General features: G+C 44.3%; 1 protein-coding gene across 1 annotated transcript in view; it reads right to left on the reverse strand.

Moving 5' to 3' along the window:
- GALNT17 (polypeptide N-acetylgalactosaminyltransferase 17) overlaps positions 1-10851 on the reverse strand; it is a 351458-nt gene extending 340607 nt beyond the window's left edge. The window contains exon 1 of the mRNA XM_070945586.1: positions 10614-10851. Within this exon, the coding sequence (XP_070801687.1) occupies positions 10614-10851 (238 nt within the window). The remainder of the gene's footprint in view (positions 1-10613) is intronic.
- Between the last annotated feature and the right edge of the window lie 9171 nt (positions 10852-20022).

Here is a 20022-nt window from a genome sequence, read left to right on the forward strand (position 1 = left end):
GATATTGCAAATTCTCCATTCCCAGCCCACTCTGGGGCCAGCCAGAGATGGTATTTTCCGGTTCTCCGAACTACTCAAAATTTCTGCTACCGGTTCTCCAGATCCTGTTAGAACCTGCTGAATAGCACCCCTGAGTTTGAGGGTCCTATGCAAAACCTTAGCTGGTCCTAGCATTACATTCTCCCAGTTTAGGAGTCATAGATTCGACCACTGGGACCACTTTGGCCTTTGCGTTCCACATCTTCTCTAGTTCCTCCTTCAGGCCCTAGCACTTCTCTAGCTTCTCAGACAGCTTCTTGAGGCTGCTGTCACTTGACACTATTACATCTAGAACCACAGCTGTCTTCTAGTCCTTGTCTACTACCACGATGTCCAGTTGGTTGGCCAGCACCTACCTGTTTGTTTGGATCTGGAATCCCTACAGGATCTTAGCCCTATTGTTCTCCCTAACCTTCTGTGGAATCTCCCATCTGGACTTGGGAAGGTTTAGCCCATATTCTATGCAGATGTTCCTGTACATCATTCAATGTTATGTATTGCTGCCTGGATCTTAAAGGTAAAGGTGAAGGTTCCCCTCGAACATAAGTACTAGTCTTTCCCAACTCTAGGGGGTGGTGCTCATCTCCGTTTCAAAGCCGAAGAGCCAGTGCTGTCTGAAGACGTCTCCGTGGTCATGTGGCCGGCATGATTAAACACCAAAGGCACATGGAACGCTCTTACCTTCCCACCAAAAGTGGTCCCTATTTTTCTACTTGCATTTTTTTACGTGCTTTCTAACTGCTAGGTTGGCAGAAGCTGGGACAAGTAACGGGAGCTCACTCCGTTACGCGAGACTAGGGATTCGAACCGCTAAACTGCCGATCTTTTGATCAACAAGCCCAGCATCTTAGCCACTGACACCCCACTAATTGGTTGTGCTAAACGTGGGTGGGTGGGTGGGTGGGTGGGTTTGTGTGTGTATGTGTGTACATGTATATGTACAGGTAGTCTTCATCTTACAACCATTCATTTACTGACCATTCAAAGTTACAACAGCACTGAAAATGTGTCTTATGACCGTTTTTCACACTTACGACCATTGCAGCATCCCCATGGTCACGTGATCAAAATTTGGACTTTGGGCAACTGGCATATATTTATGACGGTTGCAGTGTCCTGTGATCTTCTGATGAGCAAAATCAACAGGGAAGCACCATTAATTTAACAGCCATGTTACTAACTTAACAACTGTGGCAAGAAAGGTCATAAAATAGGGCAAAATTCTTTTAACAAAGAACTGTCTCATTTAGCCACAAAAATTTGGGGCTTCATTGTGATCGCAAGTAAAGGACTTCCCGTAGAGAGAGGCTTTTTTTAAATTCTCTAACTGAATTGGTTTTTTCCAAATCAGATTAAGCCATTGATTTTGAAAGTCTGAATCAAATCAATTCTTACAATCAAATCACACAAATTTGTACACCTCTAGGAATCAGCAGCTTCAAAAGTGAGACTTTGGAAGGACCAAAATCTTTCATTCACTTATTTACCAATATGTACATGGTGGCTCAGTGGCTAAGACGTTGAGCTTGTCGATCAAAAGGTCAGCAGTTTGAATTCCTAGTGCCGCGTAACAGGGTGAGCTCCCATTACTTGTCCCAGCTTCTGCCAGCCTAGCAGTTCGAAAGCACGTAAAAAATGCAAGTAGAAAAATAGAGACCACTTCTGGTGGGAAGGTAACAGCGTTCTGTGCTCCTTTACCATTTAGTCATGCTGGCCACATGACCACGGAGACGTCTTCGGACAGCACTGGCTCTTCAGCTTTGAAACAGAGATGAGCACCGCCCCCTAGAATCAGGAACAACTAGCACATATTTGCGAAGGGAACCTTTTCCTCTGCCTTTTAGTGACTACATATGGATGAGAATGGATCCTTAGAGTATTTTTCATTCCTGCCCAAACATCTTCCTACAACAACAGTTGGGTGCACTTTTGCTATTATTGCCTCATTCTCTGGCTTAATCTTCCAAATTACTTGATCATTGAGGTCTGACTGCTCAAACCTTATTTAAACAAATAGAAACTGTAGGCTTTTGGCCATTGACTTTATAGTTATAGCTCAGCTAATTCAATGGCCTTGAGGCATCTTCCATAAAATGCAAACATCAGAAGCTTGTGAGAAGAGAAGGAGAGGGAGGGTGAAGAGAGAGACACGTCTGTCCTATGGAGAGGAGACTGCAATATGGCCCTAAAGAAATGTCCTGATGGAGAAGGTCATTTCTAAATACCACAGTAGAGTGGTGCCTGAAGTTTGCAAGACCAACTATCTATCGCAACTTTGAAACCAGATCATAAGTAACCTCAAGGTAGGCCCAGTGAACGGTCACTAAACGAACTGTTGTAAATTGAGGACTACCTGTACTAATAGCCTGAACAGTGGCATTACTCTCTGAGATGTCTCAAAGGTGCTTTTTCAGGAGGCAACTGGAATTTGTTTTTTTTTTCTTTTGAAGACGTTTCGCTTCTCATCCAAGAAGCTTCTTCAGCTCTGACAGGATAATGGGGAATGGAAGGATTTATACTCCTTGAAGACAGCTGGTCATTTGCATCCTTTTAGAGCAGTGTTTTTCAACCTTGGCAACTTGAAGATGAGTGGACTTCAACTCCCAGATTCTCCAATACTGGGAGTTGAAGTCCACTCATCTTCAAGTTGCCTCAAGTTTTAGAGGGTCGTTGAAGCACTTGGAGGTTAATCTGTGTCCTCAGGGTCACCTGGGTTAGTGCTCCTGGTTCCTGTAGTCTGCAATTTTTCCTCTGGAAATCCATTCCTACTCCCAACGCCATTCCAGGGGTGTTCATCCCTTCCATTCCCCACTATCCTGTCAGCACTGAAGAAGCTTCTTGGATAAGAAGCGAAACATCTTCAAAAGAAAAAAAACAAGAAAGTCCCATTGCCACCTGAAAAAGCACCTTTGGGTCTACGAGGACCTGGTTGACTGAGAATCTCTACAGACTCTCTGAGATGGTCTCTAACAAAATGAAATTCAGTGTAGAGAAAAGTAAAGCCTTGCACTTAGGTAAGAAAAACCAAAAGCATGCATACAGACTGGGTGAAACCAGGCTTAATAGCAGTGACTGTGAGAGGGATCTTGGAGTCTTAGTGGACAACCAGCTAAATATGAGCCAGCAGTGTGCAGCGGCAGCCAAAAAAGCCAATGGAATCCTAAATTGCATTAACAAAGGGATGCAATCAAGATCAAGTGAGGTACTAATATCACTCTATAAAGCCTTAGTAAGACCACACCTAGAGTACTGTGTCCAGTTTTGGACACCACACTATAAAAAAGATGTTGAGACTGTAGAAAAACTTCAGAAAAGAGCAACCAGATAATTTGGGGACTGGAGACTGAAACATATGAAGAACGGTTGCAGGAACTGGGCATGGCTAGTCTAGTGAAGAGAAGGACCAGGGGAGACATGATAGCAGGGTTCCAATATTTGAGGGGCTGCTACAGAGAGGAGGGGGTCAAGCTTTTTTCCAAAGCACCTGAAGGCCACACAAGGAATAAGGGATGGAAACTGATCAAGGAGAGATTCAACCTGGAAATAAGGAGAAATTTTCTGACAGTGAAAACAATCAACCAGTGGAACAAAAGTTGCCTTCAGGAGTTGTGGGAGTTTCATCACTTGAGACTTTCAAGAAGAGACTGGACTGCCAATTGTCAGAAATGGTGTAGGGTCTCCTGCTTGGGTGGGGGGTTGGACTAGATGACCTACAAGGTCCCTTCCAACTCTGTTCATCTGTAAATTCACCAGATGGTTTGCCTTTCAAACTAAAAGATGAAGGTTATAGTTCAGCTCTGAAGATAGTGGTCTAAAACTCGGTGGCTTTTCCAAGTTGACCCTACACAATCTCGAGGTTTTATAGACCTTACGCTGGAACACGATGTATAGATTTAAAGCCATGCCCTGTCAATTTAATAGAGAGATCTTTATTACCGGTCTGAGGCCTATTATGATGAGTTTCTGCATCTCAAAACTGCACCACTCAGCATGCTACATAATTTAGGTAAATGCAGTGTGTACCTTTCTAACTCTCACCAGAGGATGCCGGTTGTGCTTGTCTTCTTTTCTCTGCAAGTCACCTCCTGTAAAAAAAAACCAGCGGCTGCACACAGAATCGCCAACAAAGAAGACACTTCGGGCTTAAATAGCTCACCTTTCCCCCAAACAATGTTGTTGTTTTTTTCCACCAACCTGAGTGAAGTCAATCTGCAGGGTATACATGCCATCCTGTGTTTATGCTGAGGGAGACACAATAGGTCAGTGATGGTGAACCTTTTTTGGCACTGAGTGCCCAAACCAGAATGCACATGTATGTGTGTGTGTCCTTGTGTGGACCCGACCGATTGGGTTACTTGAAACCAGCAGTGAAATCCAGCAGGTTCTGACAGGTTCTGGAGAACCGGTAGCGGAAATTTTGAGTAGTTCAGAGAACCGGCAAATACCACCTCTGGCTGGTCCCAAACTGGGGTGGGAATGGGGATTTTGCAATATCCTTCCCCTGCCACACCCATGAAGCCACGCCCACCAAGCCACACCCACAGAACCGGTAGTAAACAAATTTGAATGTCACCACTGCTTGGAACCCTGACAGCATACATGTGTGAAGACAAGCTGGCCGGCACACACATGCCTGTTTTTTGGCCGGTTTTTTGGCCATTTTCTGGGCCATTTTCAGGCTGTTTTTTGAGCAGTTTTTGACCCAAAAAAGGGCCCAGAAACAGCCTGGAAAATGACCTGGAAATAGCCCCAAAATAGCCTAAAAATGGCCTGAAAGCCTGAAAATGGTCCAAAAAACAGCCCCGAAAAGGCCCGGAAACAGCCCGGAAAAGGCCCAGAAAGCAGCCTAGTTTTGGGCCATTTTGAGCCATTTTTCAGGCTATTTTCAGGCTCTCCAATGCCTGCGAAGACCAGCTGGCAATGGCGCATGTGCCCACAGTGAGGGCCCTGCGTGCTACCTCTGGCACGCATGCTATAGGTTTACCATCACAGCCATAGGTGATTTAAAGACACGCTCCTACATCGGACCAGGGAAGAGTCTATTAAAAGTCAGAAGATAAATGTCCTTCAAGTCACATTCTAGACCTGATGATGTCAAGAAGTTTTCTTGGCAACAGTATGAAACTTCATTCTTTCAGAGTTTGTTTGTTTGTTTGTTTTTCAACTTCCCAGTTTACGCTACAATCCAAAATTTCCTTAGGTCTACCATCCAACAATTAATTATTGCAGTCCAAGGCTGCTTAACTGTTCAGCCCAGTTCAGCTAGGGTTGCCACCTGCTATAAGCAAAATCTCAAGACTGCCCACTATAGGCATTGGCTAGGAATAGCAATAGCGGTTAGACTTATATACCACTTCATAGTGCTTTACATCACTCTCTGGACAAATTACAACATCAGCATATTGCCCACAACAATCTGGATCTTCATTTTATCGACCTCGGGAGGCTGAATCAACCTTGAGCTGATCAGGATCGAACTGCTTGCAGTGAGCAGAGTCAGCCTGCAATATTGCATTCTAACCACAGTGCCACCATGGCTCCTACATAGACAACCTGATACTTTCAAATTATTTTGGTACTAAATCATTATTAGTCCAGCAATCCAGGCCAATGACAAGTTAATCCTCGACTTACAACTATTTATTTATTTATTTATTTATTTATTTATTTATTTATTTATTTATTTATTTATTTATTTATTTGTCGCATTTTTATGCCACCCAACTCCCGAGGGACTCTGGGCGGCTAACAACAAAAAATAAAACAATGTGAACAATATCCCATACAAAAGTTTAAAAAAACATTAAAATCTATACATTCCAATTCGTGGCCGGGTCTCACAAGATCACCGTAGCGAGATCAATGGCCCCAGGCCTGCCAGAAGAGCCAAGTCTTCACCGCTTTCCGGAAGGCCAGTAGGGTGGGGGCAGTCCGGACCTCAGGGGGTAATTGGTTCCAGAGAGCCAGGGCAGCTACAGAGAAGGCCCTCCCCCGCGGGCCCGCCAGCCGACATTGTTTAGCTGACGGGACCCGGAGGAGACCAACTCTGTGGGATCTTACCGGTCATTGGGAGCTATGCAGTAGAAGGTGGTCTTGAAGATAACCTGGACCTGAGCCATGTAGGCTACATTCTGGACCAACTGTAGTCTCCGAACACTTTTCAAGGGTAGCCCCATATAGAGCGCAACTGTTTGTTTAGCAACCATTCAATCTTACAATGTCACTGAAGAAGATTACTTGTGACTGGTATTTATACTTAGGACTGTTGTAGTATCTCCCAGTGTGATGAGAAAGGCCACCCTGCTTGGATCAGCACACATACCTGTGTTTCCCCCAAAATAAGACCCTGTCTTATATATTTTTGATCCCCGAAATAAGCGCTTGGCCTTATTTTCGGGGTGGTCTTATTATTTTGGGGTGCATGGAGCAAGATGGCGCTCCTCTTGCCATCTTACCTGATTTCCAGCTCTGCGTTTAAATATTTTTGGGGAGGGCTTATTTTTGGGGGGAGGCTTATTTTAGTGCATGCTCAAAAGCCCGATTGGGCTTATTATCAGGGGATGTCTTATTTTCGGGGAAACAGGGTACTACACTAATACATTACGACATCCTTGTTCTTGGGGGGAGCTCAGTGCATATGAAGGCCAACACTAGCTAAAGAATTGGCAACATATATGATTGATATCATAATATCAGTCGCCTGCAAGCAAGAACGGGTAGGACCAGAAAATAGACAATGTACAAGTAATCCTCGATATACGACCACAATTGAGCCCAACATTTCCATGGTTAGGTGAGACATGTATTAAGTTCTGATCAGTTCTGGGGAACCGGTAGCGGAAATTTTGAGTAGTTCAGAGAACCGGTAGTAAAAATTCTGACTGGCCCCACCCCTATCTATTCTCTGCCTCCCGAGTCCCAGCTGATCGGGAGGAAATAGGGATTTTGCAGTAACCTTCCCCTGGATTGGGGAGGGAATGAACATTTTACAGTATTCTTCCCCTGGAGTGGGGAGGGAATGGAGATTTTACAGTATCCTTCCCCTGCCATGCCCACCAAGCCACGCCCACCAAGCCATGCCACGCCCACCAAGCCACGCCCACAGAACCGGTTGTAAAAAAATTTGAAACCCACCACTGGTCTGGCTGAATGCAATCATAATGCCCTGTGCTGGTTATATGTTTTAAGAAGTTGTTACAGCAATTTGATCCTTCACCCTCACAACCAAGGTATGTTGTGGCTAATATGGATCACATTAGGTGGTATTCAGCCGGTTCGGACTAGTTCACCCAAACCGGTAGTGGAAATCACAGGTTGGCTTGCCCACCTGCCTCGGCTCTATGCTATCTTATTTAGGCACATTTTTGAGGCCGGGTGCATGCGCGGAAGGTGCACGCACCAGAAAAGCACATGCTCGGAATGCCGGGTGGGGATTGTGCATGCTCACATTTGCGAACCGGTAGGGAAAGTAAGTGAATATCACCTCTGCAGCCACTAGAAATCCAATGGTCCATGGTGTAAATATGGCAGACTTTTTGTGCCTCGTTGTGGAGATAAACACCTCATGGCTTGGCTGTGAGGGTGCAGGATCAGATTGCTGTAACAACTTCTTAAATCTAAGTCATTTAACCAGCACCGGGGATTATGATGGTTGGGGAAATGTTTATCTGTTCCTTTTTCATAGTGTAGAAAGTTAGCACCCACCCCTCTCCTAGAAGAATGAAATATTTTGAGAACTATTTTTAAAAAGGCAGAATATTATATTTCCCTGAATGAGAAATGGAGAAACATGCTCTTGGAAAGCAGCCCCCACCTTCCTTAGTAGCCCATAGCAGATGTCAGCACTTAAGAGAAAAAGAGATAGATAGCTCTAGTCATAAGCAAATTCCCTGCAGCAAGGTCTGAAGAAAGGTAGGGTTAGCCCTCAGCCACTATAGGAATTGCCCAACAAGCCCCTTCATTGCATGAGCCCAAACGTCAACCAAACTTAGCTCAGATAAACTCGCAGGATTTGTACATGGCACCATGGGAGCCTGACAATAGCCAATAGAATACATGTTCCTGCACAGGAACAGGAAGCTCAAGTGCAAAGCCCAAGAGAGGGTATAAATAGCCCTCTCTCTCAACTCCAGGTGGTCAGCTGCCCAGGACCATGTGCTTGGCAGTTCTGCTTCATCGATAAACCATCTTTCCAATCAGCCTCCTTGTTTCCAGTGTCTTTCTCCCAGCTTGGAACTGAACCAGATGGATATTTCTTCCAACAATTGGAAGGGCTCCACAGTTGCACCTCATAAAATACCTCTCTCACCTTTGGGTGCAAAAGGTTTTTTCCCCCCATGTATTCATTTATTAGCAAGTTTCAATAGTTAGGGTCGTGTCATCTAGCTAGACAGGACTGCATCATGAAATTGACCAAGGTTAGGTTTTTGGGTGGTTTTGTGCGTGTGTGTTTGTGAACAGTCAAAGTCTACATCTTCTAAACTTAAAATAGTAAAAGCAAGCGTGAAAAGATAGAGGGGTTGTGCTACTTGATAGTTAACAGGGTGAGCATTAATAGCCAAATTTCAGCATCACAACAAAAGCAAATTCTGTGAGTCCCAAAGGTGCTTTGTTAAAAAGCAGCTAGATTTTCTTGGTTTTCATTGATGACGTTTTGCTTCTCATCCAAGAAGCTTCTTCAGTTTTGACTGAAGAAGTCAGAACTGAAGAAGCTTCTTGGGATGAGAAGCAAAACGTCTTCAAGGGAAAACAAAGTCCATTTGCCTTTTGAAAAAAAAAGCATCTTTGGGACAACCGTGACCTGCATGGCTGACAATCTCCATAAATTGTGGGCTTCACAAATCAAGGATAATTGGAGGCTGCGAGATCTGTTCTAAAAGTACAGTTTTCCCATGGCCAATGTTTTAGAAACAGCAACTCAAGGCATCCCCACTGATCTTAATACTCACTAGCTGTATTTTATTTCCAAGCTCAGAAGGATGTGCTAAGTGGCTCTAGACAAAGCACACCTTCCATATTTAATGGCTGCATTCTCACAATACATTTGCCCCAATTAGCCCTTTTTGGGGGTTCACCCAAAGGACAAAGCAGGTTAAGGTCATCTAACATATTAAATCTCTCGCTCGCTTGCTCGCTCTCTGTCCCCCACACACAAAGCAACCTTAAACAAGCTTAATATTAATCAAACGGATCAACCTGAGCTGGATATGCAAATGCAGCAATTAGATTTTTACCTGACTTGGTTAAGCAAATTGTGTAAACACAGCTAATGGGAAACTCGGGTGATTCAACCTCTTAGAATCTTGCAGCTTATTACAATGTCTGTTTACTCAGGCTGAATCCCATCATACTCAGACTGCAGCTTTAGCATTTTAAAATATGCTTCGCTCAAGTCAATATCCTGAATATGTGGAAAGTCAGGGCGGAGGAAAGAGTTTATATGTAAATGGCTCCTCAAAACTAACTTCTCCTTTATCTCCAACTTGGTTGAAGAGACAGAACGCCATTACCTCCTAACAGATTCTTCCTACTCTTATTTTCACCCAGAGATGACATCAAGGCTAGTTACTAACTTTCGGGTATCCGGATCCCAAAAGCTTGCAACAATTGAAATAAATAGGGAGCTTTGAAGATGGAGAGAAATGCTTTTTTTAAGCTCCATGGGAAAAGCAGGCAACATCCTGATATTTTTCCCCCATGCCACACTGCACACACACACACACACCAGAATCATTGTATGCACAGAGGACCCCACCAAATGTTAGCCAGGTGCGAAAAGCAGCACACAGGAGAAGTGCAATGAAAAGCAGCCACCATCATCTTGCCAAAACAGATGGTGCCAACGTGCAGGAATTCACACTCTGAAATTTCAGACTTTAAAATATCTTTCAGAGTGCATGTAGGATAGCAAAGTGCCCGATCTTACAAGATAAGACCAACCACATTGAATTCAGAGAGCACATTCACACAGCAACTTTAACTAGATCAATGAAACATTATCCGTTAGTTGCATTTTTAAAATCAAAGGACAGGAAGGATGTGTGTATCTTAGTGCACTGTGCAAACCTAGCCTATGCGATGATATAATGCTACGATATATTGTGCACCCCTGAAAGAAAAGTTAATTTAGTAACTAGCTTTGGCAGGTGTGGGAATTCAACCAGACAGAAGCTGTTGTATCTATTCAGAGGATTGATCATACTAATTCTGTATTATCCACACTAAATGAGCAAATGATTCAGAGTCCCTTCCTTACCTCATATCCTTTATCTGTAAGATGTGTTAACCAATAAGCCTCAATCTTAAATGTACTGGACATTGCCTTAAATCAAATCAAAGTAGTTATCAAGGGAAAAAGTATTTTATACCGTTCTTTTCCCCCTTTCTAACTGGAAAGGTAAGCAATGGATTTCAAGACCTTCTCCATTCTTGCCACTAGTTGTAGGACTTGTTGACCCAGATTCTTCATCACATACAATCCAGTCGTTTCTTACAAAGCCACCCAAAATAAAACAGCTGGAACTGCAAGAGAGCGACTAGAGGAACGGACCCCTTAAGAGAAATAGTAGACCTACCGTTTAGTTGCCGGTAGACAATGTCCTCAAGAAGGGACAACCGTTTCAGCACTGCATCTTGAATGGGGTTGGCTGGGTGGGCTGTCAGGTTGGCCACCTCTGCCCTGGGATGAATTTCATGGAAAGCATCTCCGTTCTTCATCGCAATGGGCCTGCACTTGGCCAAGAAGAGGACAAAGCCAGCCACGGCAATCAAGTTTAAGATCAGCAAGACTTTCACTCTCCTTAGAGAAGCCATCAAGAACTTCCCAATGTGGGACACGTGCAACTGGAGCTGCTGCTGCTTCTTCTTCTTCTTCTTCTTCTTCTTCTTCTTCTTCTTCTTCTTCTTCTTCTTCTTCTTCTTCTTCTTTGACAATTACTGGAAGAAGAGCAAGGAAGCTTGAGATGGAGCCCGTTCAGGAAGAGGCTGACGGTGACGAGGACACCTTCCCCATCCTTGCATCTTTGGCAAGTCTCCCTCAGTTTGCACAGTTAGGTTATTTAAAGCGACAAGTGCTGGCAGGTGGCAGGCAAGGGAAAAAGCAGACTAAATTGGAGATCCCACTCCAGAGATAAAGGTTCGGAAGGCTGGGAAGCCAGACTGTCATGACTCTCTGGAAGAGCCAGAAAGGAAGTTAAACAGGGAGCATCCTTTGCAGCAGACAGAAGGAACCAGTCCCAGAAAGCTCTTCTCTGTAGCCAACCTCCTCCAGACCTTCTCAGAGGCTACTGGTCTTTGGGAAAAACCAAATCAGCCCCTTAAATTGGGGGAGGAAGGGGAGGTTGTTGGGAACTGACTTGCACACTGCAGAAGACCAAGTTCTCCAATGTCTGTCACTATGTCTTTCAGTCTGACCGGTTTGCCAGAGGATAATCCAGATGAAATTCCAAAAGTCCCGGAGTAGCGCAAAAAAAAAAAAAAAAAAAAGGAGAGCGGGAAGGACGGCAGGAGGACGAGGAGGCTGCTGGATTCTGAATAAATACTTCAGGTCCTTTTCCAATAATAAAAAGAGTGGACTTCGAGAAACCCTGGGACGCAGCCACGTTTTCCTGAGCTTTCTCTTTAAGCCCTGCAAGGGGGGGGGGGGAGCCGAGCAAAGGCACGCAGAAAGAGAGAAGAGGAAAAAAAGGACGTGGATAGAAATTCAAAAAGGATAACTTTCTTTCTTGGCGGAGGGACGCAGAGAGAGAGAGAGAGAGAGAGAGAGAGAGAGAGAGAGAATGTTTCCTCAACAGGAGAAGGAGTTATCTGCAAACTTCTAAATTATTATGATTGGGCTGGGGGGGGGGGGGGAAGGGAAGAGGAAAGTAAGGAACGGGTGTTTTTTTTTTCCTCCCCCCCTTCCCCCCCCAAGGAGGATGCCGGGCCAAAGCACAAAGCCCGCCAAGCCGCTGCTGGAGAGATGTCCTTTAAGCGACAAAGCAAGAGGAGAGAGGGGGAAAAAATACGCTGGCAAAGAAAGAAAGAGATGGGGGAGACGGGGGGACGGAGAGAGAGAGAGAGAAAGACCTGAACAAATGAAAGAGAAGACCGGAGGGGGGGGTTGAAATCTACCGAGCGGTCAAAGAAAAGAGAAAGCCCCCCCCCTCAACTCGAAAGGGAGAGAGAGAAAGAGAGAGAGAGAAAGAAAGAGAGAGAGAGCGCGCGCGCAAAAAGGCTGGAAGGAGATGCTCTTCGCCGTTCTCGTTTTTTTTGTTTTCTCCTTCTTCTTTTTTGAAAGTCTGTAGGTTGCAGCAGCTGGGAGACGCGAGAGTGGATGGGGAGACGAGAGGAGGGGGGGGCGCAGGTGCTGCTTAAGAGGCCCCCCTCGCTTCTTTCTTCTCCCCTCTCCGGCAGCCCTTCTCCGGATGGCGCTCCGTCTGCCAGGCGCGCATTCCTCCCCCTCCGGAGCGCTCGGGGCGGCGCGGTTCTCGGCGGCTCTCGCAAGCCAAGGATGCCCGGTTGATGGATGCGCTGGGGAAAGCCGGGCGAGGGACCCCAGGGGAGAGGCAGCGCGGCGGCGGCGGCGGCGGCACCCCAGGAAATCAAGTCATCGTGGCCTCTGCGGAGCGCCGCCGAGAAGTCTTCCGGAGCGCAAGCCCAGAGAAGGAGGAGCAGCGGAGGACGCCGCCGGTCCCGGGGCTGCTGAGCTTGCTCCCCGGCTCGGACTTCCCATCGCCGCCGCCGCCGCCGCCGCTCCTTCAGCTGCCGAGGCTGGAGCCATCCGCTTTCGCTGAGCCGGGAAGAGGAGAGGAGGGGGGGAATCCTCCCCTTTGCATGGCTGGGAGGCGGCGTTGCATAGAAAACCCGGGCTGGAGACCAGGAGGGGAATGGGGGCGTGTGGGGGGGGGGTGGATGGGAGGCCACCGGAGCCCACCAGAAGAGAGTAAGATGAGACACCGGGACCAGCTAGGCAAAAAGGGCCTGGGAGGCTCCAGGCCACCTTACCCTGGTTCACCGAACCAGAGAGCCCAGATGAAGGGTGTGATTGCCAGGGTGGCCCTAACTAACGCAATGCATGCATCTATAGCGCAGCTGCTGGGTAGGTAGAGGCCGGTTTGGCTGGAAGGTGGTTAGCTGGTTTTAGCTCGGTTGAGCTGTGGTAAAGCTTTTTTCGGTGACCCGTGAGGGATGTGCCGCGGGACGTCCCTAGGATAGCACTAGCACTAGCACTTAGATTGATATGCCGCTTCACGGTGCTTTCAGCACTCTCTAATCCAGTGGTTTTCAACCTGTGGGTCGGGACCCCTTTGGGGGTCGAACAACCCTTTCACAGGGGTCACCTAAGACCATCGGAAAACACATATTTTCAATGGTCAATGGAATAATTTTATGGTTGGGGGTCACCACAACATGAGGAACTGTATTAAAGGGTCGCAGCATTAGGAAGGTTGAGACCCACTGCTCTAATCGGTTTATAGAGTCAGCATATGGCCCTCAACAATCTGGGCCCTCATTTTTACCAACCTGGGAAGGATAGAAGGCTGTGTCAACCTTGAGCCCTGTCAGGGTTGAACTCAAGGCTGTGGGCAGAGTTAGCCTGCAATACTGCATTTTTTAAATATATATATATATATATATATATATATATATATATATATATATATATATATATACTTTTATTCAACATTTTTAACCTTTAAAATCACAATTACACTATTACAGCTTTCCGTTATCGGAATTTTTTCTTAATTTCAATTTACCCTGCAATACTGCATTTTAACCACTGCGCCATCAGGGCTCGATAATGATGAAGTTAGCTATAATAGCAATAGCACCTAGACTTAAATACTGCTTCACAGTGCTTTTATAGCTCTTTCTAAGCAGTTTACAGAATCAGCCTATTGCCCCCAACAATCTGGGTCCTTACCTTACTGACCTCGGAAGGATGGAAGGCTGAGTCAACCTTGAGCCCTCTCAGGATCGAACTGCTGGCAGTGGGCAAGAGTTAGCCTGCAATGCTGCATTCTAACCACTATGCCACTATGGCTTTTCTACTAATAAACAGACGTCATTGCTCTGGTCTGCAGATCTGTTTTTATAGCCCACTAACTTGCTGCTTTCACAGAAGATTTTACCCTCTCAAAAATCAGAATTATGTTGGAATTGCAGTCCTCTAAGTGTGCTTCTGATTGCCTTTCTCTGTTGTCCTAATTGGCTACGCCATCTTCTTCTTTTTCTTTGAAAAGACCTTCTCTCTCTCTTCCAGAAATAAGCCAGTTCAGAAAGTCAACACATGTCCAGGAACTTGCCTTGTATGCAACATCTGGTTTTAGTTTGAGTCCCTTATGCTTTTCTGCTTTCTTATCCCAAATCCGTAGCCTTGAGACAGATGTTCTGCACGTAGGTAATTCTCGACTTACAACCACAAATTGGGACCAGAATTTCCATTTTTAAGCAAGGTGGTTGTTAAATGAGACGCACCTGATTTTATGACATTTTTTTTTTACCATGGTGGTTAAATGAATCACTGCAATAAGTGAATTATATGATCGTTAAGCACAGCTGTCTTCCCCCAATCACTTTGCTTAGTCAACTGGGAAGGTTGCGAATAGCCATCACATGACATGAGACACTGCAACCGTTGTAAATAGATCATTCAGAACCAGAATGGAGCTGGAAGGTACCTTGGAGATCTTCAATCCAACCTGCTGCTTAAGCAGGAGACCCTATATACCATTTATATATTTATAAATTTTTGGAAAAAATTCAGAGTAGAGCAACTAAGACGATCAAAGGCCTGAAGACTAAACCATATGAAAAACGGCTGCAGGATTTGGGTTTGGCGAGCCTAAAGAAAAGAAGAATTAGGGGGCGACATGATAGCAGGATCCCAGTATTTGAGGGGCTCCCACAAAGAAGAGGGGGGTCAAATTATTCTACAAAGCACCAGAGGGCAGGAGAAGAAACAATGGTTGGAAACTAATCAAAGAGAGAAGCAACCTGGAATTAAGGAGAAACTTCCTAACAGTGAGGACAATTAACCAGTGGAACAGCTTGCCTTCAGAAATTGTGGGTGCTCCATCATTGGGGGTTTTTAAGAAGAGATTAGACAGTCACTTATCTGAAATAGTATCAGTTCTCCTGCTTGAGCAGCGGGCTGGACTAGAAGACCTCCAAGGTCCCTTACAGCTCTAGTCGAGTCGAGTCAAGTCGAATCTAGACTAGACTAGTCTAGTCTAGTCTATTCTCCCTTCCCTTCCCTTCCCTTCCCTTCCCTTCCCTTCCCTTCCCTTCCCTTCCCTTCCCTTCCCTTCCCTTCCCTTCCCTTCCCTTCTCCTCTCCTCTGTTCTGTTCTGTTCTGTTCTGTTCTATTTTATTTTATTCTATTCTGTATTTATACCACACATGCTGATTGCTAAGCACCTGAATTGTGTGAATTCAGGGCAGGACGAGAAGCAATGGGTGGAAACTAATCAAGGAGAAAAGCAACCTAGAACTAAGGAGAAATTTCTGGACAGTTAGAACAATTAACCAGTGGAACAACTTGCCTTCAAAAGGTGTGGTCCTCAATCACTGGAGGCTTTTAAGAAGAAACTGGATAGTCATTGTGTCAGCGCTGAAAGAGATCATAAATTGGGACGCTATTTAAGATAGCAACGAAACCTGACACATTGGTTCAGAAAGGTATAGGGTCTCCTGCTTAAGGGTGGAGGGTTGGACTAGAAGATCCCGATGTCCTTTCCAACTCTGTTATTCTGTATTCTGAAACATTTATTGTTGCTTTTTAGGATCAAGTGTTTGTGTACTATTATTTAGATTCTTATCCCATCTTTCATTCAGGAGTTCAGGACAGCATACACAGCACTCTCTCATTTCATATTTATTTCACCCAAATATCATATTTTGTTAATTATTTAAAAACCAAGAAGAAAAACAGAAGAAAAAAGGAAATCGAAAGGGTTATGAATTGCAGTTGTAATAATATTAAATAAAAATGTCAAAGTAACATTAGTTCTACATATTAAAAGACCCCTCAGATCACTTTAGAACTTAAGATCTTTTTTAAAATAATGAGTTGATATCTAATAATTCATGACATTAAACAGCGCAATGTGAGTTTTACATCAGATGGAGAAATTCCAATAATTTTTGTGAGATGGGTCGGGCCAAGAGAGAGAGAGAGAGAGAGTCTGGCCCATAATCATCCAGTGAATTTCCATGGCCGAGAGGAGACTTGAAGACAAGTTTCCCCAGTCTTAGTCCAACATTTTAACCATTATATTGCATTGCTCTCTAGCAAAACAAAGTGTTGCCCTAAAAGTTAATGTTTCAGCACAGCAGAAATGTAGGTGGATGTAAAAGAACCTTGTAAAAGAAAAGACCTTTTTATTAAAGACCTTTGGCTGAGCGCCAAAGAATTGAGGTCTTTGAACTATGGTGCTGGAGAAGACTCCTGCGAGTCCCTTGGACTGCAAGGCGATCCAATCAGTCAGTCCTAGAGGAGATCAACCCTGACTGCTCTGTAGAAGGCCAGATCCTGAAGATGAAACTCAAATACTTTGGCCACCTAATGAGAAGGAAGGACTCACTGGAGAAGAGCCTAATGCTGGGAAAGATTGAGGGCAAAAGAAGAAAGGGACGACAGAGAATGAGGTGGCTGGATGGAATCCCTGAAGCAGTAGGCGTGAGCTTAAATGGACTCCAGAGGATGGTAGAGGACGGAAGGCCTGGAGGAATGTTGTCCATGGGGTCGCGATGGGTTGGACACAACTTCACAACTAACAACAACAAGGACTGGAGTTTTTAAAGGAAAACAAATGTTATATGTCTCTGTTTGTAGTAATGTCATAAAACTACTTGGAATCAAGTAGTTGCCCTCCACTAAGTCGTCTTCAGGAAAAGACCATTCATACATTCACTCGTTTGTTTGTTTGTTTGTTCATTCCATGTCACCCATCTTACAATTGAGCAACCCTGGGCAGCTTACAGCAAAGACATAGTTGATTCAAAGTTGCATGTACTCTCGAGAGTACTACTCTAGAGTATAGGTAGTCCTCGACTTATGTCCACAATTGAGCCCAATATTTTTGTTGCTAAGTGAGACATCTGTTAAGTGAATTTTGCCCCATTTTACGATTGTTTCGTGCCACCATTGTTAGGTGAATCACTGCAGTCGTTAAATTAGTCACCCGGTTGTTAAATGAATCTGGCTTTCCCTTTGGACTTTGCTTGTCAGAAGATGGCCAAAGGGGATCATATGACCCCGGGACACTGCAACGGTCATAAGTAGGAGTCAGTTGCCAAGTGTGTGAATTTTGATCACGTGACCATGGGGATGCTGCAACGGTCGTAAGTGTGAAAAATGGTCATAAATCACATCTTTCAGTGCCGTTGTAACTTCAGATGGATGTAAGTCGAGGACTACCTGTAGATTTTTACCTTTAAATCTGAAACATTGTCTTTTTATAATAGGTTGTTACTTTTGGGTGTGGGGGGTGGGATTGCCACAAGGATTTAATATGGACTCGTACCCAGAGAAATGGAAATTATTGAAAATTGCTGAGCAAACTTTGTTGTAAGTGAGTGGGTTGGGTTAAAACACGTTTCTTTCTTATTCTCTTTTTTTCTTTCTTATCACCTTGTGATAGGTTTCTTGATATTTTCTGAGCTTGGTTGTTTTTTTTATAAAATGTTGCTTATTTATTTGGGTAAATTTGGAAATCTACGTATATTTCAATGATGTTAAACATGCAGATTTATATTAACTGGAACATTTCTTCTTCAGCTTTATGTATTCAACATCTTCTGTTACATCCCAATGTACTTTTTTTTTGCTCTTCTTCCTTCTCTTTGATTTTTGCTCTCCTAAATCATTATTCTCTTTAGATGTTTCAAAGGAACATTGTCTTGCCTTTTGATAACCAGTTTGAGATTCAGTATAAATAAGATCATTACTCTTCCAGATGTTTATGGCCAGGTTAGATAACATCACCAGCATACTAATGAAACATCTGGAGGAGAATCGCTAAGCGCAGACAACACCAAGAACGCAACAATTCTGCTCCGTTCACTTGAGCTATATACAGTACGTTCTCTCCTATTTTCCTGATTTTTTAAAAAGATCCATCTTGTCTCTTTCCCATAGAAAGCAAAAACGAAAACATTGTTAGCGCAAGCCTCTTTCTGCAGCTGATGATGAACACTTATTGCATCACCGAGTCACGACTCTGAGATGAGACTTCAGCAAATAACACTTGCTGAATCCTTCTCTCTTTGAAATTTCGCTTCGGATCTCGGGAGGAAAGAAAAAAAAAAGGAGAATTAAAAATAGCCCTTATAAATTAAGCACGAATAACCATCTGGGATTGCCATTTGCAGAGTTTAATATTACCTCGGATAGTTCTTCCCCTACCCCACCCCCTTCAATTTTTTTTCTGGAATCTCTGCCCAATCTCACTGCCAAAATTCAGTGGCTCAGTTTGCTGCTGGAATTTTACAGGACGTCATAAATATGTTTTCATGCTTTTTGATGCATCTTTAAAGCCTGGGGATATAATCCTGCTTGGACAGTTAAAAAGTTCTGGATTTTGCCTGATCCACTCTTTCATTAGAGTGGAATTCAGCATTTCCATCCTAGAGGGAGGGAGGGGGGCAAGTCAGCCAGCCCCTCAACCCCACCCAAGACCAATGTCTGCAGTAACTTGAAGGCTCAAGTGTAAATAAACAATAAAGACTTAAGTGGTCTTATGACTCATCATACTAATGTTTAGTCAACCAAATAGCAGATGACAATCAATTTATATTTTTTAAGAAAGAGTGAGGGCACCTCCGGAACCATTAGTCCTGACTCTGCAATAATCAAATACATTTATACAATAAAAATAATTACTTCCAGATTTAATAATCTCCCCAAAGGAGCCACGTGGCGATCAGAGAGTCAGGAAACGGTTGAGACTATCGCTAGAGCAGTTCCTCATGTGGAAAAGTGTTGAAGTTGGATGGCTGTGCTTTGTATAGTTCCAGTTTTCTTGTTTGGACTGCAATTCTTTTGCTGGGGTAGTGCTGTATTAAACGTTATTGAGGGGCCAGGAGCTACAGAAAAGTGACTTAGCCAATCCAAAAGCCAAGTCAGTAATCGAGCACATTCTTCAACTCAACAATCAGCTGATGTACACGCCAAGCTTTTCCTTTTTTTTTCTTATGACTTAAAAACGTATTATTATGATTACAAGAGCCTTGGTGGCGCAGTGGACTAAACTACTGTTAAAGTAGTATTTAGCTGCCAGCTGCCTGCAATTACTGCGAGTTCAATTCTCACCAGGCTCAAGGCTGACTCAGCCTTCCATCCTTCCGAGGTAGGTAAAATGAGGACCCGGTTTGTGGGGGCAATAAGCTGACTTTGTATAAAATAGAACACCGCTTAGGGGGGGCCAAAAAGCCCTACTAAGCAGGTATATACAAAAGTATGAAGGCTATTGCTTAAAAGCATTGTAGGTCGCCCTGAGTCTCCGGAGAAGGGCGGCATATAAATCAAACTAATAAAAATAATAATAATAAATTGCATATATAATCGGCCAGATGTTTAGAGTGGATTTGACATTATTGTCCGCCTATTGAGTCCTTCCTATTGAGACCTGGGATAGGCAAGATATTTTGATGCTATTAAAGATATTGCCATAGGATGTAAGCTGTTCCAAGTAAAGCTTCCTTTTGCAATTGACTGGTGGTGATTTTTGTCAATGCCAATGGTGTTCAAGTGGTGCTCCAGTTGTTTTGGGGGTTGTACCCAAGGCGCCTATTGCTGAGGTGGGTTTCAGCAGGTTCTGACCAGTTTTGGAGAACCGGTAGCGGAAATTTTGAGTAGTTTGGAGAACTGGCAAATACCACCTCTGACTGGCCCCGCCCCCATCTATTCTCTGCCTCCCGAGTCCCAGCTGATCGGGAGGAATTGGGGATTTTGCAGTAACTTTTCCCTGGAGTGGGGTGGGAATGGAGATTTTTACA

This window comes from Pituophis catenifer, unplaced genomic scaffold (assembly GCF_029215685.1).
Source record: "Pituophis catenifer annectens isolate HBS135680 unplaced genomic scaffold, rPitCat1.0.hap2 SCAF_1, whole genome shotgun sequence".
Taxonomy (NCBI): domain Eukaryota; kingdom Metazoa; phylum Chordata; class Lepidosauria; order Squamata; family Colubridae; genus Pituophis; species Pituophis catenifer.